The sequence below is a fragment of the Dermacentor albipictus genome, chromosome 9 (genome assembly GCF_038994185.2).
Source record: "Dermacentor albipictus isolate Rhodes 1998 colony chromosome 9, USDA_Dalb.pri_finalv2, whole genome shotgun sequence".
NCBI classification, from domain to species: domain Eukaryota; kingdom Metazoa; phylum Arthropoda; class Arachnida; order Ixodida; family Ixodidae; genus Dermacentor; species Dermacentor albipictus.
Window position 1 is genome coordinate 68,923,512 of NC_091829.1, and position 26,270 is coordinate 68,949,781.

Below are 26,270 nucleotides of genomic sequence, written 5' to 3' on the forward strand. Positions count from 1 at the left end.
TTTATAATGGTTGTAGTCAACAAAAACAAAAAAGGCGCCTTTCGATTCTTTTCATCTGCACTCGTGAGCACGCAACAAATCGCGCGCGTCAATGATAGTAGCCACGTTTACACTGATACGTTAAAAGTGTACCCTGTTCATACGCCAACGCTTGTAACACAGCTAAGATAGTTGCCCACCCTTAGTGGAAACGTGCCGTGTTAGGTTAGTAGGGAAAACAGGTGCCGCAGTTTCCGCAGCACGCCGGCCATGGGTTTCTGTCACTGGCACCTAAGCGCGCCCATCTGTTTCTGTCCCCTCAAAGTGGACATGGCTACGTTATTGCCGCAAACTTGCCAATATTAACGATATTATTCATCACTGACACGGAAGAAACTGTTTCAGTGCATGTAATGTACTCACGAGAAGAAAAAAAAAGATCGCGTTCGGCGCGTTCGGCTTGCTCCGCCAGCCGCCATTTTTGTTTTGGTGTCCCGCGCCCGCATCCCGCAGCAAACGCGGGACGAAAAAAAAAATTTTTTTTTTTCTGCGGGAAATTTAACTCGCGTAATGATCGCACCCCTGAATTTGCGTCAATTTTTTCTGACAAAAAAGTGAGATCATTATGCGAGTAAATACGGTATCTGCCAAACAGCAGCGCTAGCAAGACAACGATGAAGAACAGAGGTTCAACACTTGTGAAACCTCTGTTCTTCATCCTCGTCTAATTGGCTCTGCTGTTTGTCAGACATGACCATCCCATTTTGTGTCGTGGTTTTCAACCATGATTGGGTTCACCTATGTGCATTGCATTACATTGCATATTCTGCATGAGAACCCTGGCTCATTGACCGCTGTCGCCTTCAGAACTGACCACACCAAAACTGAAATTACGCTTACTGTGAGCTAAATTTTGAAGGCGTTCTGGCATTGGCATAAGTCCAGAGAAGTCACGTGCTCAAGCTAAATTATTGTGCGTGTTGCTGTAGGGTTGCTTGGAATGAAATCGAGGTGCTATTTGACCATTTACAGGGTGTCCTCCGAGGTATTGAGTAGTCCAGTAACAGGTTCATGCTGTGACCATTAGTTTGTCTGAAATACAATGAGTCGTAAGGCTGTATTCTCAGCCGATTGCTGTCAGGGATGTCATTTTCAACGCGTGGTCATTTTTAGTTAAGCTAGTGGACAGGATGCTCATCGCTTTAATAATATGTCAAGACGAACGTTGTGTCAGGCAAAGGTGAAAAGTATTCCCAAATATAATCGACTAATCAAACAGGCCCTTATGAATAACTTGTGAGTAGTGCCTCCACAATAGCATTGAAAACGTCCATTTCATGCACACTTCACCTAAAGTCTATCAAATATTTCATAAATGAGTCAGTCAGGTGCAGAAAGCTCTCCCAGTTAAACTGTTTGCCCATTTACACTCAGTTTCTCACAAAGATGGCATTTCACAGTGTGCATTGTTAAACACCATATTTTGGGATGCAGCACTTGCATGTTTCATCTGGAATAAACTAAACGTACATGTCAGCTGCGGCAGTGTCGGACGAAAGGTTTACTCTCGGAAATGGGACGGTGATGCCATCTTGTCCTTGCAATGACAAAACGGGCCACATGCCACGTTTCACCATAACACAGGTAGCGCCGCTGTTTCTTTCACCGTGACGATTACTTTTTTTTTTGGTCTTGCATTGCCGCAGGTAACATACAGCTGCAATTGATTCTGGACGAAACCTTTCAATGATCACTTGTAGAAGGCAGCCTTTCTCATGGGGGTGTGTTGACTTGTGCCCCTCTCTTCTTCCACCTCTCCCTTTTCCTCTGTTTCTCTCTGCTTGCCCTTTCTCTCTATTCCTCTCTCTCTCTCTGCACGTGCTGCGCCAGGACCCAGGATGGCCCAGCGTAAGGCTGCCGTGTTTCTCTCGTTTTTGTTCTGTCTGTTTTCTGAGCTTTGTTCTTGATCTTGTGCTATATGGCTTTGTCTGTTCTGGTCTTTTTTCTTTGTGCTAGTGTTCTTTTTCGTGTTTCTTCTGTTCTTTTTTCTTCTTATTTTTTCTATTGTGTCAGTGATTGCTTCTTGCGCTGCTGGGAGGCTTGCTGATGCCCTGCTACAGCTTTCTTAGGAATGGCTGAAGAAGCAGTTTGGGGCTTAGTGACACTGCCCATATAAGCATTTCTTCAGTAGTACAGCGCTGGCCTCGAGTTCTTGCTACCTGGATGCCATCTTGCCATCGCTGATGTCGTAAAACTATTTGCGTAAAAGCCTGCGTCTTTTGTCACACTCAATTCTTGTTGGAAACGTAGGACTAGTCTTCAATATTTACATATATATATATATATTTATATATATATATATATATATATATATATATATAGACACATTACTCTTGGGGCCCAGAATATGTTACAGAGGGGGGTGGGGCAGGTGCCATACAGTAACTGAAGCTAACACATGATCAAATAAATCAACAGTAGTTGAATGCAGAGCTTCAAGATGTGCTTCGTGTCAATTGCTTTAAGAGATGAGTCTTTGGTGTTGACTACTAAGGGAACAATGTGATGTTGTTCTCAGCTAGTCTTAAGGCCCGACCACATGGGGCATGTCGTATGCACCTAACTATGTGCCACCCGTCCTATGCGTCTTGCAAGTCGACAGGCACGGCTGACACATGTATCTGCACATGCGAGATACGATCGTAGGCACCGGAGCTGGCTACGAGTTTGCCAGCATCATGTGGCCAGCATATAAACTTCAGGTGCAGTAGTTGTGAGATGTCACACCGAATTGTCGTTAGTTTTGTACGGTCTGTGCCATTATCGTGTGAAGTGATGCAAATCTCAACAGTGAATTTAATCAATAATAGATCTTTAAGTATGTGTATCAAGGCTTGACCTGTACTGTGGCAGCTCGAGCACAGACTGCAAAATTAAGTACCTCACCAGATGGTTGCACTACTGAATGCTGTATTCGCAAGCTTCATTGTTGTGCTAAAAATTACGTGGGCAGCAAATGCTGGAGCCATAGCTAGGCAATAAAGAGACTCTACAGCTATATTTTACGCAGAGACCGAGCTCCAAGCATACCCAAGTAGCCATTTGGACATGTGAAACTTTGTGCGGTGCACTGGGAATATTGTGTGCAATGGTGTGTTGATGCTTATGCAGCTTCATTTACAACACAAACATATATACTATGTGTGATATGCAGATTTTGCTAAACATGTTTCTAAATTTAAATATGTAGTACTTCAAATATATAAATAAAATAGGAAGAAGTAAAATGACCAACTTATTGATAAAGTGCCTTTAAAGCAAAACACAAAGGGTTCTGTAGAGGTGATATTGCAGCCCTCTGCTACACGTGCAGATATCTTTTGCATATGAACGTTGAGCTGCGTAAGCTGATATGCACATATAGCTTGTTCTGTGTGATTGGGCCTTTAAGCAAAACGGAACGAAAAATAATTTGTGCATCAAAATGTAATATAAATGTTGTATTGGTGATTGAGACATGATGACATGTGCAACGATCTTCTAAAGCGTTCTCATTTAAGTTAAGTTAGCGGGTTTTCAAATATTTTGTGGAACAGGTGACAAGAACTTCATCTTCTAAGCTGCAGGTTAAAGATAGCAAGGTTTGATTTCATTGAGAAAGAAGTCTCTTTAGAACCAACCTTGGGTTGATATCTCCGTAAGCAACAACTTTGTAAGCATCCCTCAAAATATCATGCTGTGTAGTAATGCACACATACACGCATACATTTCATTTCATTTCATTTTATTACCTTAAAGACCCCTTGCGGGGTATTACATAAGGGGTGGGTGGTACAAAAATACAGGAGGTTGCCCGCTATCTTATTTTGAAGACAGAATACTCGTTACTTCATCCACGAAGGCAGATGAGGTGGTGATGGCAGCGACGTGGTGGGGAAGGCTGTTCCAGTCTTTAGCTGTACGATGAAAAAATGATGACGAGCAGGTGACAGTGCGCGCACTAGGGCGAGCAACATTTAGTGGGTGGCCTGTGCGCAGCGATATGCGTGAAGGTGGTACAATGTAAGGTGCATGGCGAAGCGAGCTGGTGAAGAATTTATGGAATAATGATAAGCTCGCGATACGGCGATGGTGCGCTAATGTGTCCAAACCAGACTCTACTTTTAATGGTGATACGCTGATATCATATGAGTATGTCGAGTGAATGTATCTTACGGCGCGGTTCTGTATTGATTCTAATGCGTTGCTGAGGTAAATCTGGTGAGGATGCCATATGGGTGATGCGTATTCGAGTTTTGGCCTAACCAGTGTTTTATATGCTAGTAGTTTTACTTATTGAGGAGCGTTGCGGAGATTGCGTTTCAGAAATCCCAAGGTTTTGTTAGCAGATGATATTATGTTAGTTATATGCGAGCACCAGTTTAAATCATGCGTGATCGTAATGCCTAGGTACTTAATAGAGTTTACAATGTCGACTGGAGTGTCATTAATTGTGTAGATAAAGTCATGCTGATTACGGCTGCGGGAAATTGACATAGATTTACATTTATTATTGTTTAGTACCATTAACCATTGATCACACCAGGCTGTAATGTTGTTCAGGTTATATTGAAGATAAATGCAGTCATTACTATTAGTAATAGTTCGACAGACAACGCAATCATCAGCAAACATACGAATCTGAGAGGAAACATGCAATGGAAGATCGTTAATGTATATTAGGAACAGGAGGGCCCTAAGACTGAACCTTGGGGTACGCCTGATGTTACGGGAAGAAATTCTGAGGTAGTATTGTTAACACTGACGGACTGTGATCGGTTACTAAGAAATTCTTTTATCCATGCTAGGACATTGGGGTGGAAGTTCAAGCGAGAAAGTTTTAATAATAAGCGTTGATGAGCTACTTTATCAAACGCCTTTGCAAAGTCAAGAAAAATTATATCGGTCACAGTGTTAGTATCGAGATTTGAGTGTAGGTCATGATGAAATGTAGCTAATTGAGTGTCACATGACAGCCCTTTACGGAAGCCATGTTGTGACGGATGAAAAAAGTTATTACTGTCTAAGAAATTCATTACGTGTGAGTATATGACGTGTTCCATTATTTTGCAAGGGATACTAGTTATGGATATTGGACGATAATTTAAGGGTGAATTACGGTTACCTGATTTGTAGACTGGAACGACCTTGCTCTTTTTCCACTCGTTAGGAAGCGAGCCTGATGATAGTGATTGGGAATACAGCAGGGTTAAATACATGGCAGAGATGCGCTTCGTGTTTTTTAAAAGCTTTGACGTGATATCGTCAACACCAGCTGATGAAGATAATTTAAGATTATCAATTAGTGAGGATATTCCATCTGGCAAAAAAATAATATCCGGCATTGGAGCCATGGCAGCAACAGTGAAAACAGGAAGAGGCACGTGTGGTTCGGTGGTGAACACAGATGAAAATGCATTGTTAAACAGTTTCGCACAGTCAATATCAGGTAAGATTTCACCATCTTTCGAAATTCTGACACCACGGGATGACTGGGGATTGATAACCTGCCAAAATTTTTTTGGCAGGTTATCAGCTTGGCCTCTTATTACATATTGACATATGTACGCACCTGCTTACTGTTTTTCACAACAGTTTTCATTAAATGTTCGTACTTTCGTTTTTTTTCTTTTTTCCATCCAATTTTCTTCTCACACCTCTTCGATCCGGCCCTGTTGATATTACCATTCTGCTTCACTACAGCCACTGTCTCCGGAGGTGGCACAGATCAGAGATCTGGTCAACTCTGAGCTTATTGTTTACCAAGTGGCAACTTGGATGAAATCGACTGCAGAACATGCAAGCAGCTCGTATGTCCCACTAATGTTACATCCAGATGCACATGGGATGTGCCTAGGGGCATGTGTGACAACCATTATTATTATTATTATTATTATTATTATTATTATTATTATTATTATTATTATTATTATTATTATTATTAATGTGAACCATTCTTTGGTTCATTCCAGGCACTTCACGGTAGGTTGATTTCGGGCCTCTTAAGTTTCCTATGTGCGATTGAACGCTGTCTCGCTGCAGCAGCCTGATGCTCGGGCACACTTGCACGTGTACTTCTCTCATGCCAACAGCAACTAGCTCTTTGAGGCGAGTGGCAAAAGCGTTGTTGCGCAGCATGTGTAAGAGCATATACGTGTGCGCCACTTTCTATTTGGCCATAGGCTTACTGTTACCTTTCATGTGCATTACAAACTGGAGGGTGCTAGCTTCCCCCATTTGTGCTTCCTGGAAGCCGGCGCTTTGTGGCACTCCGTTAGGCTGCACTGCATCCGGGATCGGCCCACATTCCCTAGTCCTTTCCTTGTAACAGCTAATGTTTTGAAGGCGCAAGTGACATTGTACTTCCTTCGGAGTGGCTCTTGGTCATAATAAACAGGTCGTAACATTTGGCGCTTGGTGTGTCACTTTCTCTTAAGTTCATGTCGTTTTAGAGCACAGCTCTTTGGCGTCCGTTCCTGGGTTTCGCGTCGGCGTTGTCGTCGGCGTTGTCGTCGGCCTCGTAACCAGCTCGCCGACGAATCTGCTCCGCCGCCGCGCATGCGCGCTGTCGGCTCTCCGGGCGAGGGAGGATGATGGAAGGGAGGAGGAGAGACTGTGGAGGAGGGCTGGCTACACAAATGGCTCTTTGGCGTCAGTTCCTGGGTTTCGCGTCGGCGTTGTCGTCGGCCTCGTAACCAGCTCCGCCCCGCTTTCATCCCCCCAGCGCTAGCAGCGACCGACTGATACCGCTTTCGTGAGTCCGCTACCGCACTCACGAAAGACGTCGTGCACTTCCTGCAACTCGCATTAACCGTCCATCGATCCACACCGATGTTAGTAGTGGGGGACTTTAATGTTGACATAAAGACAAACAGCAATTTCCTAACACTTATGCGGGAGAACATCCCGTTCCTCTCGCTCGTAACGCGTCCCACGGCTGTGACAACCTCGCGAGGCACTTGTATAGATCTCGTCTTTGAGAATCAAGCATTGGTGTACCAAGTCGAACATATATCAGTCTATTTCTCCGACCACAAAGCTTCCTTCATGACTGTCAAGAACTGTTAGTGGAGTCTTTGTTAAAGGAATACGTGTGAAAAATAAAAAAAAATTCTGTGATAGCGCATACATGTGTTGCTCGATTTCTTTGCCTCAATCTATCGAAAAGGTGAAACAGCTTATTTGCTGCACTCAAATTTCGCATTAGGAAGTAACGTAATCGTCGGTAATTTTTTTTTTTGTTGCACAATATCATTTCCGTAACATTTCTTCACTGGAGTAAAAAAAAAAAAAAAGACGGTCATCACGCTGTCGCTGTCGTACTATCGTCATCGCTGAAGTCTTGCACCTGTTGTCACAGATGCTTCACATAGCGTTGATTCCCACAGATAATGTTTTTGTCATATTTTGTTTTTAATTAATGCACTTGGAGAATGTGCTAATAATGAAATGTATAGTAGTAAAAAATTTGGTGAGCTTACAGTAGAAAACTGCATCTGTGCTGGCAAGATCTTTGGTAAACTTTGGAGGGTGTTTGCGTGTTTGCAAGTGACGAGAATCATTGCAGTTGCAGCAGGTCTTGCTTATTTGCTGCAGATGTGGACAGTGTTCTCCAGAGGATGACCATCGTCGGCGTCATCCTCTGCTTCCGGATGCTAGCTCAGGAAGCCTTGAATGATGTGAGTGCCTTAGTCCCTACTTGCCTGAACTGCAAATGCAAGTTCAATGTGTGCATTCGTATTGTTAGTAATAAGGATATACTTATGGGAACTATAGATGGGTACTCCAACTGTACTACATAAATCAATTAAGTCCATGTTTCGAATTTTCACTCAATGTGGCTTGGGGCACGCAGGTCCTGTCGGTGCGGATACCATTCCTGCTCAGCTCGGTGGCAGACTTGAAGCACCATGTCTCGAATGGAGAAACCTTGGTGAGTGGATGTGCTGTCGATGTGGGTTATAACTCCTTTCTAAACTGGGTATTTTAAGAGACAACAAACGCAGATAATAGGTCAAGCTGAAGGGATGGACCCTAGCCAACAGTAACTCTGTATTTTCCGGGTTGTAGTCCACACATGGGTTACAGTCCTCAGGCACAAACTTGGGTTTAAAGTAAAGAATTTTTTAGATGGCACACTGCCCCTGTAATTTCGGCTGAAAGCAAGTTTTTTGAATGTTGCTACCAACAGACAATCTTTCTTGTGCTATGTCAATTTCACCTGTATACGTCAGATACCGCTATGTTATTTAGCGTACTGTAAAGTTGCAAAGTTGGGCCACTTTTTTTTTTAAGTGTGCCTATGACCTTCAAAAATTTTGTCATGTTTAGTCTATAGCTACAGATAGCCTGCACTGTCCGAAAATTTTGTGATTATAAAATTATATTTTGCAGACTTCAGTCCAGAAAATACCATCTATCTTTAGAATAATGAATGCAGAACTGTGATGCTGGTTTGTGTTTCAAGATCCAAACTCGCTGCAACATTTGTGAACTTTATGCCATTTCGAGGCCACAGTGCACGGGGAGTCTACGATGGGTGAAATCTGACAGAAGACGTTTTTCATGTAAAACTCTCATGCCAGTCATCTGTGACAACAAAATAACAGCATGTTCATTTTGTTATGGGTAATGCTTCTTCCATGTTTGCTTCTAATAGACACAGGGGCGGCATCCTCGAGCAATTACTTTCAGGGACATGACCAGTTTCGTCAGATTTCGTGTGACTCGGCACCAGATGGGAAGAAGTATACCGGCAACTGGGTTCCTGTCAGTGCGCAAGGATGGCGGGCTCAATCCAGCACCGGAAATTCCGTCAGTGTCGGACATAGGTGCCAACGTGTTTGGTGCCGAGTCACGGGAAATCTCGCAAAACTGGCTGTATCCCCCAAAACTGATCACTCGAGAATGTTCCCTCAGCTTGCCTTTCTAAATCTGCTCAATCGTCATTTCACAAGTCGCTCAATCGTCAATTTACAAGTCTCAGTGTGTAATCAGACGACATTCTAGGGGAAAGTGGTACTTTTGGATGGTAACAAAGCAAGCCTTTTTTTTTCCCCTCTTTTATTTTTATTCTCTTTAGTTCCTCATCTTGTTATGCCATAATTCACTGGGAGTGCATTTCGTGTGTTCATAGAGACTCGTCACTTCCCTTCTGTGCTTGCAGGTTGTCAGTGAGATGGCGTCCGCAGCTGGGCTCCCATGCAAGGTTGACCCTGCACTGGTGGCAGCACTGCGGTCTCAGAAGAACGGTCAGAGCACTTCCTATTACATGATTCAGTGTCATTTATGACTTTTTGCTCCGCTGTACCTTTATGCCCCGCATTAAATGTCAGAGATCACAGTCAGATTTTATTGTGATCAACTTGTGCCCCTGTTATGCAAGTTCAGGACTTCTTTGACAAAACTGGCTTTTTGAATACATTTTCGAGCAATGCAGCTTCTGTTCATGTTTCATAATTAATGTTTTTTGACATCTTGTGGCTGGCACAGTGTGGTCTAAATTGTTCGTGAGCCAATAAACTGAACTTAACTAAGAGACTGAGAAGCTTTGTGTCCTTATCTAATTACTGTTAGAGAGCTGCTTGAGATCACATTGTTGTAGGAACTGTTTCCCAGAGGGTTGATGTTTGCTTACTATTTTTGTATTTGAACATTGCTATACATGATTTCTTTTTTGGTCAAAGACACCGCGTGTATATGCAGCAATAAGCAGACTGTGTGTGGAGAACAGGAAATGTCAAAATGTTAAGCAATAGCACTGTTAGGTATATCTAAACAGGTAAACAGAAAAACCACTCTGCGGATAGTTAATGAAGAGGTCTTTATAATGTGTTCAAACAACACATGGTAGTTCAACGAAGCAGGCTTTCATGTACAGCATATTTTAGCGAAGTTTACCATATTTACTTGTGTAAAGCCTGCCCTCATTTAAGATCTGCAAGTGCATATTGGAGCCTGGAAATTGGCAAAAAAAAAGTTTCACTGAACGTTACTGCATACCCACAGCCCGTTAATTTCTGCAAGTTCCTACTACATGGCACTACTTATTGTCCTTCGGATGGTGTCATCACCACCGCCTCCCAAGATCACGCAACATAGTTCCACTGTGCTTCAATGGTACCAACTGTGCTTAGGCTGATCAGCTGCATTGTGCTTCTGGGCACAAGAAGAGGACATCGCTGCAAAAAGTGTGCACGTGAATATTGAACATGCAGTGCACGGTTTTGTTTGAGACCGTCGTCAAGAGCTTCAAGCTAACTGGAATCCCAAACAGTTTGATGGCGCAGAGGACAACCAGGTTTGGGAAAGCGCCAGTGAGGCGAGTCTGTCATACAACAAGGAGAACGGGTGCCATGAGTATGTCTGAATAAAGGTGTTCGTAGTATGCTGCCGGTAGTTGCATTATTCTGCATAGACTGCCTTCTGGAGGGCCCGCACCTTGTGAAATGAAGAGATGCTCGCCTTACACTAGTAAATGCAGCATTTGTGGTAAATTCCCGCGACTGGTTTGTCCCAACTGTACGCGTGCCCTGTTTTTCATGCAGACTTGGGAGATGACGAGTACCAGGTGGCCTGTCTGCTTATGGTTTTTGTGGCCGTCTCACTGCCAAAGCTTGCCCGCACTGAAGGTTCTGTCTACAAGCCTTCTTTGGAAGGTAAGCACAGCTCTCTTGTGTCTGTCAAGCTGTTCTGCACGAGGTGCATTAGAAATATGGGCACATAAGTCCCAAATCATTTTGGATTTTTTAAAAGCCATATGAAGAAGGGAACATATCACTACTTATAAGGGTGCAGCGGTGCTCGAAACTATACAAAGTAAAGACAGAACAGGGACAATCTTTCCTGTTCTGTTCTTTGTATTGTTTTGTGTCCTATTGCACCATTGCAAACACGGAAGGAAGACATAAAAACCTTTTGCAACCTTGAGTGCCTTTATTCAAGCTAATTATTCCTAAGCTAGCCTATTTAGTGTAACGGTATCACAGCTCCAGATCATGTTGACACGCATAATTAATATAAACATAGGCCAACCTATGTGGAATGATGTCAACCATGATGTCAACCATGATGGAATGATGTCATGCCATAATTAGCCTTTAAGCCAATTGTAATGCTCTTATTGTGAAGGCTAGCACACAATGAAGGCTAGCACTTGTGAAGGCTAGCAATGGATCTATGGTAATGTAGTGTGAACTGTCCTTTTATCTAGCTCTGCAATTCAGAGTGTCTGGACAAGCCATCTGATAAGCTTCCATTTGCAGAAGTCTGTGGAAGCTATCCAAGATGTGTGGAAGTTTAGCACATTTTAATATATTTTACTTTCAGTACATCAAACTTCTTTCCTCTTTCCTTTGAATTCCATATATTTGGGCTCCACTGTATTGTATTAGCTGTCACAGTAAGTGCTTTACACTTTAGCTGAAGCTGCAAATTTAGATTTTTTAAATTCTGTTCTTTAAAAACATTTGTTCGAAGCTAAAATGAAGCGCAATAACAGATGTGGAAAATCATTTACATTGTCTACGGAATTATCTGCGCAATTGCTAAATTGGCAAAGCAATGCTTGCGATATGGTCACAGCATATGACTCGGCAATTCGTAGCAGCTTATGTTTCGAGTTGCCTAGCACTGCATGCCGTATTGTTTAGAGCACATTGCAGTGACTTCCTGGTTAAGTTTTCAAGTGAAGCTCAAGTTGCAGCTAGTACTGCCTGCGAATGTAAATGCCAAAAGTTGAATGCACATTGATATGCGGTGATGAAAATGATGTGGGGTCCAAGCTAGAAGTGTTGGGGTTAATTAGGCGCATTGTCAAAATATAGCACATTTTTTTCCCACTAATTGCTTAACCAAGCCACTCTGAGGTTTCAAACTGCCACTGGAGAATTACCTGCTGTAGCTGTGTAGGGATACAATAATTACTTTGAAGAAATGTACCGCCAAATTGTAGGTTGTTTGAAAGAACATAGAGATCTGTAGATTGCTTAGCGTTTAAAGAAGTTTGTGGTGTAAAGAAGTAGTATTAGGGACACTTGAGTGCCAACTCCCAAAAAATGTTCGAAAATTTTTTAATGTTTACGAATTTGGGTTTGTTTTATGATGTTATTAGTGTTGCATGAACTATTACAAAAGGTAAATTGTGTTCAAGAAAGTTTTACTCGTCAGTCTCCCATACTTTCATTGAGAGTTCTCTGATAGTGAAAGATCGTCAGCGGAGTAGTTGCTGTGAGCATGTTTATACAAACAAGCTTCTGAAGCAGGCAAAACTGGTACCAGCAGAGCCACTGAAAAAAGTGACGGTGATTGATCTAAAAAAAAAAATGTGTCGCTTGTCATTCTCTGTTATTCCAAATTTGCTTATGCTTGTATGCTTTGTTTAAAGCTGTACTGTTGTTTATAAAGGGCATATGTATTTCACAATAAGTGTCTGCTCAGGGCAAGCTTTTTTGAAAATTCGAACTATTTCCCCCTTCCCCCTCTTTTCCTCTCTTGGTGTCTTGCCGCATTATATGTATGGATTTTAAAGTTCACAGGTTGGCAGGTATGGAGACAGTCTGGTCAGCCATCAGGTTCTCTGAAAATTAGGCCGTGATTCTATAGGTTGCACATGTCCGCTGTGTTTCTTTCTTTTTTTGTGAACCATGTTGTTAACATAAATTGAGCCATTAACCTTTTCAATGTTACTTACATACTGGTGCATTTCTGCGTTTGCCTCGCTACGTTCCTTTTGACATTCCTTTTTTCACATAGGAATATGAGAACCACACCAAGAGAGCATTTGTCATTACCCGTGTCATTTCTTTCATTTCTGCACAACCAAAATTAGAGCGTGTTCAATTTATAACTTACAAGGAAAAGAGCTGATGCTTGGGGTGTGTCACCTCCAAAAAAACACGACGCTGAAAGGGTTAGCGAGACATGAACAAGAAAGTGTTAACATTGTCACATTTGTCTCTGTATGTGACCCGGATGCGATTTGAGTCCGGGTTCGTTTGAGATGTTCAGCGACTGAATATTGAAACATGTTGTACCATGCTGTCAAATAAATGTGCAGTGACTTTTTTTTTTCACTCATTTTCGCATGTTCTTGTTTTAGTTTACACTGGCAGCAGTGAGGAGTGTTATCGTCTTTATGAGTAGCGTGACTCTGTGTCTGATGCTGCTTCTTGTACAGCCCACACCAACAACATGCACTGCCTGGCCCACGCGGTCAATGCTCTCGCCGGTTCCCTTTTCACCATCTGTGGCCATGACGACATCGAGGACCGGCTTAAGGAGTTCCTCGCCCTGGCATCGTCCAGCCTCTTGCGGCTCGGCCAGGAAGCTGACCGAGAAGCCGGTGCTGGTCGTGAAGCCGTCTTCCTCCTCCTCCACCTGTTGGTGGACGAATCGCCATTCCTCACCATGGACCTGCTTGAATCTTGTTTCCCATATGCTCTACTCCGCAATGCCGCTCATGCTGTCTACAAGGCTGAGGCCTGAACAGTCGGCACGAATAAAGTGTGAACAAACTCCTCTAGCTTTGCTTGTACTGTCTTGATCTTGTGAGGCCACAGAATCAAAATTTTTTTTGTTAGACATATAAGCTTACCCCTCCATTATGTGTAAATTGTGGATGCTACTTGAGTGCAGCTGGTTCCTTCAGTTCGGAGGGTAGCCAACCAAGAAGCTGGCTCAGCTGTTTCCCTCATGCTCTATCTTCTGGCAGAAAAACTCTCAGACCTCACTATGAACTTGTCTTAAGTGCATTACTCGTATTTCTTGTTCTGCTTTGTCGTGCACACTACTGCAAGACCCCTTACCTTAATGGTGTGTTGGAATAAAGCATGAACAACTTTTTGAATGTGTAAGCATTTCTATGCTTACCCTACAAGGAAACTCGTCCATCCATTTGTCTGTTCGTCATATCTTACGTGACGAATTGACAAAGATAAGGCCCCGCAGCAGTGAGCGGAGTGACCTTCGTGCTGCCTCGCGCTTCAGCGCGAAATAAGCGGCGACAAGACAGCACACATGAAACTATCGGCACTTCGGTGCACTCTGTCCCCATCATAGATCGCTTTCAAAATAGGGCCCGTGCGGCCGCGCCATACAAAACTGCCGCCACCGGAGTACGGTTGATAATGGTTCACATTGAGAGAAGGCAGCATGGTCGAACACGTCTATATACGAGGTCTACCAAACGGGACACTGTTCCATTACGTGACATACTAGAGCATGCATCTTCCAGTGCTCGTCTTCCACGAAACAGTGGCATCATCCAAACATACTATCATATAACATGAGTAAACATTGCTACTGCTCACCGCTTCTTCTTCGTCTCATGCAACTGCCATGCTCCATTTCATGATTCTTTTGCAGTGCTTCGTGCAAATACATTTACGAAACGCAGCAGCATATGATAACGAAACAGCAGGTGATTAGTAGAAAGTGCTTACACATCATTTAGATAGCTCCCACAGGAGATTGTGTGTAATTTTTTAAGTTATACTTTCATCTAGTAGGATTACAGTAGCATCAAGACCGTAAATCACCTGTCATGACATTTGACATCCGCTTCGAGACCAAAGCCTGCACATTGATTTGGATGGTCTAGAAATCAAAAAGATAAACCTGAGTGAATGAAATTCTGTTCCAAGAACCTACGTACATGTTTGCATGAGTAGGCAGTTTTCATAAAGATGACCTTGCCAACATTGTATCTTGTTCTTCTTATGTGGTTTTGTTGCTGTGCAGGCAACACTTGGAGGGAAGGTTGTGAAACAGTCACTGCAGCTTTATTTATTTTTTGTTTGTTTCATGGTTTTGCTGCAATGCTTATAGAATAAATATGCAGGAACCTCAACACCATCTCTTCTACTTGAAACCTTTCTTCGGTCACCACTCATTTACGTTTGAAAGATATCCCTCTTAACTGTTTCAATCAACCTATCTGCTCCACTTTTTGACAGCCGGCCATGTTGACAGACTGTTTTGCAAAAACATTCCAGATATGCTTGGTGTGCCCATTTAAACTATAAAAGAAAATTGGTTTGAAAACATTTTGATGAAGATGTTTGAAGCACCTTGTCGTGGTCTTCTTGGTCATATACATTAATGTTTGGTCAATCGCGAAGGGCCTGTGGTGCAATTACACATGACTAAAGGTCTGTTAAGATAACTGAGTGAGGGGTAAAAGATAGTTATTGGTGGGAGTGTAGGTAGGGTTTGGGGCGCCAAGTATGGAACAAGTTTTTTTCTTGTTTCAGGTGCCCTCAACTTGCCGACTTCTGCATCTTTTCAAAGAAATGATTCTGAGCCGACATATATTGTGGACAGTTCACCAAGATGGAACTGTCAGTGAAGGTGAGCTGTTGTTTCCTAGGTAACGAGAATGAGATCTTTGAGTCGTGATATACCACGGGTAAATGGATCATGAGGGCAACATCTGGCACATATTTTTCTGCAATATATGGCTTTTGATAGGGGCATTTGTCTTCCTAGTTAACACAAATATATGGAACATGAGGGTGTGTAGCCCTTCTGTAGGTATACATGTATTGCTTTAAACCACTATGCAGTACAATACTATAGAGCTCTTATGATACTGCCACATGATTGTCAGAAAGGTGAGCAAGTTCATGAAACGTTTCAGAACCTGTGTCACTTTGAAAGGTGTTCTACAAGATGTGTTGCATAGAGTGGACCTCCAATATAGCTAATGTATGTTGAAATCAATTTGGTATTTAAAGCTAATTTTAATTGAAGTTTATTTACCACATAAGTACACTGATGTACATAATCGAAGGGTGCATATAAAGTGCATATCTGAGATCTGCTCGACAACATACGTATGTGGTAATTTTCAATGATCGTCGGGGACCACGTAGCTTCCAAGGTTTGAGCAGTGGCACATTGTATGTAACAGCATGCTGATTATCTGCATATGAATGTTGTATGCGAGGCACCTCCATGGTTGTCGATTGTCGCTGCTCACCAAAGGGGGTGTCTGTACTGAAACATGGTCTTGGTTGGCTCTTGGAATTCCAGTGAATTATATAAATCCCAATGGATCACCGAAGAACTAGCAAGACTTTGAAGACGTTCCATGGCTCAGGCAATAAGCTGTGACACGCTCGTCTCGCATCTGTTGCAGATGACGTTCTCGTTTGCACTGCATTTTGCAATTTGCCAACGGTGTTCATGCTCAGCACGGCACACCCTAGCACGATGCTGTTGTCACTCTTGCAACTCTTCGGTGTGGGCATGTTTTCTGGACATTTTATTACACAGATGAAAGCAAACTTAAAAACCTTAAAGGGTTCTTGAAACACTTTTGAACATAGTAAGAAAACATTGCCACTCTGTCGTAGAGGCTGCTGTGTACGTGTGAGCCTAATATTACGGCACAGCACCTGCAGGGAATTTGCTATCTCGTGTCAGAAACAGTGGAAAAAATCGCTTGCTGTCACTTCCACAACGTCGTCATTTAGCGTCATCGCAAGCAGCTGAGCCCGCCAACACCATTAGCTGATTTCGTAGTAGCGAGAGCATTCTCAGTAATACATAATTGAAATTTTGAGTAAAATGAATGAAACATACGCATGTCTGCGACCTCAAAAGTCCACAAGTTAGTTCATCTTTGCACTGCGAGCCTGCGTCTACCTAGCTGTACCGTGGCGACCGCGGTCGCCACGGTACAGCTAGGTAGAGCTAAAGCCCCTTAAACTTCGTAAAGTAGCGCTACGCTTTGAAGAATGCCGCCTCCTCCTCGCGCGCTCTGGCCGAGGCCGACGCCGCGTCGCTATTGGCCTAATAGCATCACGTGGGCCCTCGCGCCATGCTTCAGCGCCATTTTCGCTCGAGAAGCGTCTACGGAGTGGCGAGGAGCGCATGTTGGCGCCGTTGCTACGCTCGAGCGGTGTAGGCGGCGCCACGGTCGAGGAGGGAGCGCGAAAGAGAGGAGAAACGAGGAGGATGAGAAGGTCGCTATTTTACGAAGTTTCAGGGGTTTTAGGCACATCTATCGCGTGCCACTTTAGAGGAAAACCTCGGCGGAAAAAGTGGCAGCCGCAAAGGTGTAGCCTTGTTGCTAATGCCCATTTCTGTAACGTTAAATGCATTCAATAATTGTTTAAAAATAAGCATTTACTCGTAGCACGTAGTGTGGACAACGCGTAAAAATCATCCCGTGTATTTTTCGAAAAGGTCGGATCGCTGGCTATACAATGTTAGCGTAATATTTACGGTGCGTTAGAGGACGCCTTTGCAGGCGCCTGAACTAGATGGCGCCACTATACTGGGGTCGGTAAAGTCCCTCGATAATTTGAAAGTACCACCACTCTTTGAACTCTGCCGCCGCCGCGCGACCTCCTCGGCTCTTCCTCGCCCCGTGTGCGTCCCCCCTGTTTCCAGTTTTGCCCCGTTTTTCTGCACAATCGGTATCCGTGCCGTTTCCCTTGGAAACGCGCGGATCTTGCGTATTGCTTCTGTTTTTTTTTTTTTTGTTGGCGCCATTTTTCTCCTTAGCTCGCGGCTGGCTCGGCGCAGCGAACATTGCACGCTTTGTTTCCTGCGGTGTTATGCTAGCGCTATGCCGTGCTGTAGCGCATATAACTGCCGCAAGAAGCCTGAAGATAGTTATGGAGTTTCTAGATACCACAAAAAAGCGTGACAGTTTGCGAAGAAAGAACTTTGTTCCGACAAAGAGCAGTATTGTTTGCGAGGTAAGGCGCCTTTCTTATTGCTCGTATCAATGCATCCCCTAATGCTTCATCTTTTTTTAAATTTCTGCCGCCGGCTCATCAGCGTTTTTGCTGCGACAATTTGTACGTTGCACAAAAATGGGGGTGTCCTCAGTATATGCTGCATATTCTGCTGTGACTCGTCATGTCGCACGTCGCCAACTGTTATTCTGTCACCCGCCGTGGTTGCTCAGTGGCTATGGTGTTAGGCTGCTGAGCACGAGGTCGCGGGATCGAATCCGGCCACGGCGGCCGCATTTCGATGGGGGCGAAATGCGAAAACACCCGTGTACTTAGATTTAGGTGCACGTTAAAGAACCCCAGGTGGTCGAAATTTCCGGAGTCCTCCACGACGGCGTGCCTCATAATCAGAAAGTGGTTTTGGCACGTAAAACCCCATAATTTAATTTGTTTGTTCTTCTGTCGGAAATGCAACACTAAGGCATTGCTTTCCGCTGTGAACAATTATTTGCGAAGATACAGCCTCTCGATCGCACTTTTCGTGATTGTTAAGATCCGTTGCCTGTTTTAGTGAAAATCGAAATAGCGGCTGGTAGAGGAGCTTTCTTTCCAGCTTACTTCGATGTGTGCGTCAGTCACTTAGATACATTGAATGCAGGCCCTGAATAAAAAATAGTGGCAAGATACCGGTGTATTGCGGATGATAAACGCTAGCTAGTCTACGTTTCGTTTTTAACTCGCCGTCGTTGCTTAGCGGCTATGGTGGGCTGTTAAGCATGAGGTCGCGGGATCGAATCCCGGCCACGCGGCCTCATTTCTATGGGGGCGAAATGTGAAGACACCCGTGCACTTACACCTAGGTGCACGTTAAAGAACACCGGCTGGTCAAAATTACCGGAGTCCCCCACTACGGCGTGCCTCATAATCAGATGGTGGTTTCCGCACGCGAAACTCCATAATTTAATTTTAACTTAAACTTGGGCATAAGCCAAGTTGAAATTTGGGGGTAGACCAACTTGGAAATTTGTGGGCGGGCCAAATTAAATATCAGGTTGGGCCAAGATGAAATTTGGTGTGGGCCAACTAAAATTTGGGACTGGGCCAACTTGAAATTCAGGGGTGAGCCAACTGAAATTGGCGGGTATGCCTACGTATACTTAGACAACTACAGTGGAGTTTCTCCGTTATTTTTCAGTTCTTGAATTTGCTTTGAACTGCGCTGCTGCGAACGCATGAGCTGGTGGCGATTATTATTTGGTGTTCTCACGAATACCGGCAATATGCAGGGGGTGTTCGCATGATCGCGCACTCTTGCTGGCACTCAAATTGCGCAACCGTTCTATTTAGTTTCACGTTGAGTTACATTTTATGCGAAGCATATTACTAGAGCTCAACCTAGCTCCTCAGGCGCGGCGGTGTCGCCTTCAAAACCACGTGACACCGTGACGTCACGGCAGAGGAGAAACGGGGCTCCAACTCGCGTCGTCGCTCGCGGCGTCGCGGCGGTATGTAAGCAGCTGCGCTTGCCTCTGCTAGACACTCACGAGGTGAGATCCGCCCTGGAGACAGAGCTGCTCGTTGGAATGAGAAGCGAAGGTTGCGGCGTGTTACAGAGACTGTTTCTAGGTGGCTTTGCTACGGCGCAGCGACTACGCGCCCCGCATCGGACGCGGTGAGCGTCGAGCAACGCAGCGTTCGGCGCGACAACGAAATGTGCGCCTGAGCAAGCGCCGCACGCCTGAGCCAACGCCGACGACACCGGCTTTTCTGCGACACGAGCTCCTTAACGCTGTCGCGTTAAAATAAAGGCTAGTATGCTTCGCATCCTGGGCTTAAGCTCAGCTATGCCACAGACATTTTTATTACAAACACATGGACGGACGATGCACTCACGACTAATTCATTATACGAAGGCACGCTGAATATGTACCTGCGGTGCACATGCGCGCACGGGCAAGAAAAAAAAAACCGAACTCTGAGTGATGTGCCACAAGCAATACTAGATCAGATCCACAAATTAAAGCATCTTTTCATGCGGCAGAAAAAAAATTCTGGAGTATAGAACTCGCCTTAAAGCTCCTTTTACATCAGTATGCCCTATTCATACAGCTTTAAGAAGAAACCAGCCTTCTCTGAAACGTTACCTTCAGCATTCTCGATGCTGTTATTACCATTTTTCAAGAATTTCTACACCACTGGGGCGCACAACTGGTCCAAAATCAGTCGAATACTGCGACGCGGGAGCCAAGGAGAAAGAGCGTGCCGTGCGCAGCGCACGCAGCTGGCGTGCGAGGAGAATTGAGGAGGGAAGCGCCGCGGGGAAGAGATTGCTACTTTCAAATTATCAAGGGGCTGGGGTCTGCCCTCTCCACCTCTCTCTCTGTTTTCTCTTCTTTCTCCTCCCCCCTTTGTTTTTCTTCGGCAGGTATACATTTTCTCCCGCTCATCGTCATCAGCCTGGCTACGCCCACTGCAGGGCAAAGGTCTCTCCCATACTTCTCCAACCACCCCGGTCATGTGCTAATTATGGCCATGTTGTCCCTGCAAACTTCTTAATCTCATCCGCCAACCTAACTTTCTGCCGCCCCCTGCTACGCTCCCTCCTCATTACATGCCCTGTCCATGCCCTCCGGCTAGGATGCTTTAAACAACCCGCTCGTTACAAAGGGATTAGCCGCAATTCATCATCATTATTAGGCTCGGAATTGCGTTTATGGCGAGTCTTGTCCGAATTGCATCTCGTCGTCTGCGCCTGTGCGCCTGCGCAGAGTGGCAACACGGTGGCACCCTTGCGGCGGCCGATTTGTGATCACAGTGGAGGAAAATAACTAGGAAGTTTACCAGCAAGTATGCTACCATACCGGTCGCATACTTTGTGAGCGTTTACCTACGAGGTGATTGGCATGGCAACAAAGAACGTCAAGCGGAAAGTAAGGGAGGCTGAGATAATCTCATGGGTAGTGGCAATGGAAAGAAACCTGCTATGAGCAACTACTTAAGAGAGAAAAAATGAAATGATAACTCAAAGGAAAGCTCATTCGTTTTTTGAGATCAGGATGCCTTAGAACACGCACTTATAAAGCGAGGTACAACAAGGAAGAAGCATGAGCTTGCTTGCTTGCTAGAGAAACGATGGAGCATGTATTATTAGATTGTGAATATACCTGCCCAGCGTTCGAGTTAGGCACATTTGCCCTGCTTGACGCCCTTGGCGTCAGCGAGAGCAGGGGGAAAGTAAACATTTTAATATATAACACGCTAAGAAATAAGAGGCGTTAGAGTGGCTTGTAGGGCTAGTCAGTACATGGTTATGCTAGCAGAATGCCAGCAAACTTGGCAAAGGAGAAAAGTCGAGAGGCAGACATAGACAAAGCGGCAGGAAGGTCGCAGTGCCTATGTCTGCCTCTCGATTTTTCCCCCTTTTCCGAGTTTGTTGCCGTTCTCCTAGCATTACCAAGTAAGAGGAGATTGGAAGATCGGAAGCCCCACCCCGACCCCTCACCTCGGCTCATGCAAAGTACCCGGCGCCCATCGAGAAAACTGCCAGGATAGCCAAACAATCATACGCAGATGTATGCAAATCTGAGCAACTTGCACGTCAAGGAGTACTCGCACCTTCTGGAATTCCAATTTGTCTATTGTATCACTGATTCAAATGTACGCAAGACTTTGTTAACGTTTATCTACGAGGTGATCACATTAAGTTTTTCGAATTAAAAAAAGATAGCCCGAAGCAAACAACATAATTCCTGTCCTTGAATTACATTATTCAGAGGCGTACATTAATAGCACGAGAAATCCAAGCACATTTTACTAACAATAATTAATTAACTTCCTAATTAGTTACGCTGCAGCCATATTGCAATTTACGAATTGCAGCCGGTGAGCTTGCAAGACGTATCTACTTGCCAATGAATCTCCAGGATGACACCAGCTTCGAGATATATTCTGAAGTGTGGGACGAAATACATGGGCTTTCTGGTTACTTTCGTGCTTCAATGCATAAACGAGTGCTTTGTTAAAAAAAGTGCCTAAGTGGAACAACAATGCAACAACGGCGTGTTTGTGGTGCATATCTCCAAGCTTATGTCATTCTGACAATTCATTCTCAGTGGACACTCCCATGCAACCTCACCAGATACAGTTCTTGTTGTAATGTGCGCCGTAAAGTAAATAATTAGGGAGTTAGTTAGTCATATTAGTTAATAAGTTGAATGTGTGTTTCGATTTCTCGTGCAAGTAATGTCCGCCTCTCCGAATAATGCAGATAGAGGACTAGAATTATGTTATCTCCAGATGGCGATCTTTAAAAATACCGGAAAAAAACATGATCGCCGCGCATACGTACGGCGCTCTGCCTTCGTTATACCCGACTCTTCTCGCGCTTCGCTATACCGGGGTTTAGAACTTCTATACTCTCCTGAATATGTTTAGACTCTCCGCTACCTCCGAAGCGCGATGTACGCTGCGTTGGCTCTGGCGGCGTCCGGCAGCGCTTTCCGACGGCCTCATTAAACGGCCGCTTCGGGGCCGCGTTGCTTCCTGATAGGTGGGGCTGCCATTCGATGGGCTTATACACGCGGCTACACTGAAACTACTATGGAACTCGTACTCGTGTAACCTTGCCTTGCGGTGTGGCTTCACGGCACTGCTATTTGTGCCATGAAGCCGTGCCGCAAGGCAAAATTGGTGCGTAACCCCCTCCCCTCCCACGCACGTATTTTCCCCTTGAAATCTTAGAGCACAACATTCAGGCGCCCGTTCCTGCGGCGAGCGTCGGCGAAGGATGAAAGCGAACGCGGAGCGCAGAGGGAGACGAAAGACGGCGATAGCGAAGAGAGCTCGAGGAGGAAAGCGGAGGAGGAGGCTATGGTAATAGTGTGAGAAGAAAAGCGTCATCATCATCATCAGCCTGGTTACGCCCACTGCAAGGCAAAGGCCTCTCCCATACTTCTCCAACAACCCCGGTCATGTACAAATTGTGGCCATGCCGTGCCTGCAAACTTCTTAATCTCATCCGCCCACCTAACTTTCTGCCGCCCCCTGCTACGCTTCCCTTCCCTTGGGATCCAGTCCGTAACCCTTAATGACCATCGGTTATCCTCCCTCCTCATTACATGTCCTGCCCATGCCCCTTTCTTTTTCTTGATTTCAACTAAGATGTCATTAACTCGCGTTTGTTCCCTCACCCAATCTGCTCTTTTCTTATCCCTTAACGTTACACCCATCATTCTTTTTTCCATAGCTCGTTGCGTCGTCCTCAATTTGAGCAGAACCCTTTTCGTAAGCCTCCAGGTTTCTGCCCCGTACGTGAGTACTGGTAAGACACAGCTATTATATACTTTTCTCTTGAGGGATAATGGCAACCTGCAAGAAAAGCGTGGTACCGCGCAAGACGGGCTTTGTGGCGACGAAAGAGGTAACGGCATGCAGAGTAGCGCGTCGTCGTCTGTTCACAGATGGCATGCGTCGAGCGCGTCCACCGGTACCATATATGGAAACAAACCGCTGCAGAGCGGATGTCTGTCTGCGGCGGCTGCTGTGAATCGCGCCCACGTGTACGTCACCCACGCGCTGCCTCTCGCGATCTCTCGATTAGCGAGGCAGTCGCGCCACACTTCACTCCGTTTGCAATACGCCGTATGAGTCAGATTGTCTGCGACAGCCGATATAGTGCGAAATGAAAACACGTATAGAGCGGCGCTCAAATTTCGTATTGGGGAGTATCGTAATCCTTGGTGGATCTTTTTATATATTACCTGCTGATAGCAATATGATATGATGATGGTAATGAGGGGCGCAAAGCTAAAGAAATTGGCATTACGTGTTAAGGTTAAACTGTGTGGCGATGATACAGATATAATGTATGACTGTCCCAACCTGCAATTTTTACTACTTTGGACTTCATTTTTCGCCTTCAGCAATGATCGTCTGCAGATTGGAGCACTCGTACTAAGTTTCGCCATCACGCAGCACAGGTTGCTTGAAACTCGCGACGTTAGTGTAAGCGTCACTCGCAGATAGGCACTGGGAGATCAATGGAAGGGGAACCGACGGACTCGATTTTATCGCGATAACAATGGTATGCACACTCCAAGCGAATTTTCGCCGTTGCCTTGATCCGCCTAAAATCCAATATTGCGATAAGATCCTATCGAGACTCGCACGTTGTGTGCTGTGGATGCGAGGAAAAGCGTGCGGCGAGGGCGAGCCGAGGAAGGTAGTGAGAACGGTGGTTTGAGGCGCGCCACCTTCCCGTGCGCGGGATAAAGCGCTCGTTAGGGGGTGGCAGGTGGGTACGCGTCTCCTCCTCTAGCCCGGCCGTTGCTGTGCGTTAGGGGTGTGGAATGGTAGCTTTTGAGATGGAATCGAATAGGACAGAATCAAATATCGAATATTTTTGGAGTAGTTTGCGAATAATGTGCAGCCTTCTCACGATTAATATGAAAATTCAGACATCTTGACTATCACAATAAAATGTTTCTGGCGTTACACTGCGCGTTATAAAGCATGATTTATTAAAAGCGCAAGTAAAGGGAGCAGTAGTAACAATTACGGAGATCGCAAACTGAGGGCTCTTCGGAGTATATGTGGTTATGCATTATCACATAAAGTTCGTAAAAGTTTTCTTGTGGGCCAGTTAACCTTTGCTTCGATGTCGATACCAAACCAGACGCACGTGCCGTCTGCGGCGACGGCAGAGTGGAAAACATTTTTTTTTTTACAGTTCGAACGGTTGCGGCAGATGGTGCCACTGTTGTATAAAGTATGTTGCAATGAGACGTATTCTGGTCTAATGCGATGAGGTTACACTGGCGCTGCACTATATATAGCATTAAACAATACCCATAGCCGGCTGGCGTTTCTATACAACATATTATTGCGAGTGATTGTGTTCAGCCGGAAAAGTCAGGCTGTCGGAGCGACAGCGTGCTCTATATATAGTATGTTACGTCCACTGTCCATGGGATGCAAGTTATCGCACTTCTGCTTGAATTTCATGCTTGATAGCGTGCAGTCGACGACGTAAATTATTGGAAAAAATATTCGGATTTCTGAGTAGTGACTACTCGATTCCATAATTGTTTTAAAAATCTTCGCGCACCCCACCAGTTGGTCATGGCTGTCCGTGCGGTTAGCGAATACGCGGCCCACGCGCCCTGTCTTAGAAGTAATATGTGGCGGGTGCAAAGCATAAGGGCGAGTCGAGATGGCTGGTTGCTTCGTGCGCACTGTCTTCCCGCGTGCCTGTACCGTTGGAGGTGGCGTAGTCTCAAGTTTTCGAGACGTGGTGATGCGAGAAGCAGCACGAAGCGTTCGCTACCCGCTGCCGACGCTCTGAGGATGTCCAATGCTTTGCGATGTCGCTGTCATTGCTTCGACTTTCGGGCAAAACTGCGTTTTTTTCTGTTACGTCCCTATTGGCTAATGGGGGTGTTCTGCTCTTGATCATGAGGCTGCAGGTTCCGTACCTGAGTAGTGGCAGCTGCATTCTGAGGAAGATATCTAAATGCAAATAGATGAGCGTTTGCTAACATAAGAGAACCACAGGTGATAAGAATTCATTTGGCCCTAACTGCAGCATCCCTCATCACTCATAGTGTTGCTTTGGAACAATAAAAGCCCACAACTTCAATTTTTGCATTACATGTAGTCAAAACTACATGTAACCAACAAGCGATGAAGGCAAGGAAAGCGTAAGAGAAATAACTCATTTGAAATTGAATTGTAGAAATAAGGGAAAGGGAAATGAAAGTGGTCGAAGAGATCATTTGCCTCTCATCATCATCATCATCATCATCAGCCTTGCTACGCCCACTGCAGGGAAAATGCCTCTCCCGCACTTCTTCAGCTACCCCGGTCATGTGCTAATTGTGGCCATGTTGTCCCTGCAAACTTCTTAATCTCAACCGCCCACCTAACTTTCTGCCACCCCTCTGGTGGTTTCGCCTCTGGTGGTTACTTAACCCACATCTTTAGCATTACACCTGCGGGGCTCAACCGATTGAGCTACTGCGGTGGCTAGATTATGCATGTATGTGTCACCTGCGCCGCAGCAGCTATGAGGGGCGCTGGATAACACCACCAAGGCCAGATCTATGCACATGCACGAATACTCAATATACTAGACGGTAGGAAAGAAGACGCTGCAAAGGACGTTGAACTTTTGAGGGCACTTGTTGCACCGTTTTGGGTGTGCTTTTTGGTGCAATTTTTGGTGCAATTTGCCATACTCGCGCGCCATTTATCTCCCGTATGAAGCCAACAGACAACGAAGCCAAGAGCATAGGAGAAATCTTTTTATTTCTTTTATTTTCACTTTAATTTAGTTGTAGAAATAACAAGTAAAAGGAAAATAATATGATCTGATTATGAGGCTCGCTGTAGTGGGGGACTCCGGATTAATTTTCGCCACCTGTAGTTTTTTTAACGAGCACTTAAATGCAAGTACAAAAGTGTTTTCTGCATTTCACCCCCGTTTAAATGCAGCCGCCGCAGCCGGGATCGCGCCCTCGACCTGGAACTCAGCAACGCCACGCCACATATCCAATAAGCTATATACGC

The 26,270-nt window shown here is 44.9% G+C and overlaps 2 protein-coding genes across 2 annotated transcripts in view; both read left to right on the plus strand.

The window, feature by feature from the left end:
* Positions 1-13,540, plus strand: part of Hem (Nck associated protein 1 Hem) — a 55,068-nt gene extending 41,528 nt beyond the window's left edge. Inside the window, exons 19-23 of the mRNA XM_065440405.2 lie at positions 7,615-7,697; positions 7,874-7,951; positions 9,185-9,269; positions 10,566-10,676; positions 13,196-13,540. Coding sequence (XP_065296477.1) covers positions 7,615-7,697; positions 7,874-7,951; positions 9,185-9,269; positions 10,566-10,676; positions 13,196-13,503 — 665 coding nt within the window. The 3' untranslated portion in view covers positions 13,504-13,540. The remainder of the gene's footprint in view (positions 1-7,614; positions 7,698-7,873; positions 7,952-9,184; positions 9,270-10,565; positions 10,677-13,195) is intronic.
* A 1,735-nt stretch (positions 13,541-15,275) lies between these two features.
* Positions 15,276-26,270, plus strand: part of LOC135908598 (calcyphosin-like protein) — a 46,301-nt gene continuing 35,306 nt past the window's right edge. Inside the window, exon 1 of the mRNA XM_065440419.2 lies at positions 15,276-15,366. Coding sequence (XP_065296491.1) covers positions 15,349-15,366 — 18 coding nt within the window. The 5' untranslated portion in view covers positions 15,276-15,348. The remainder of the gene's footprint in view (positions 15,367-26,270) is intronic.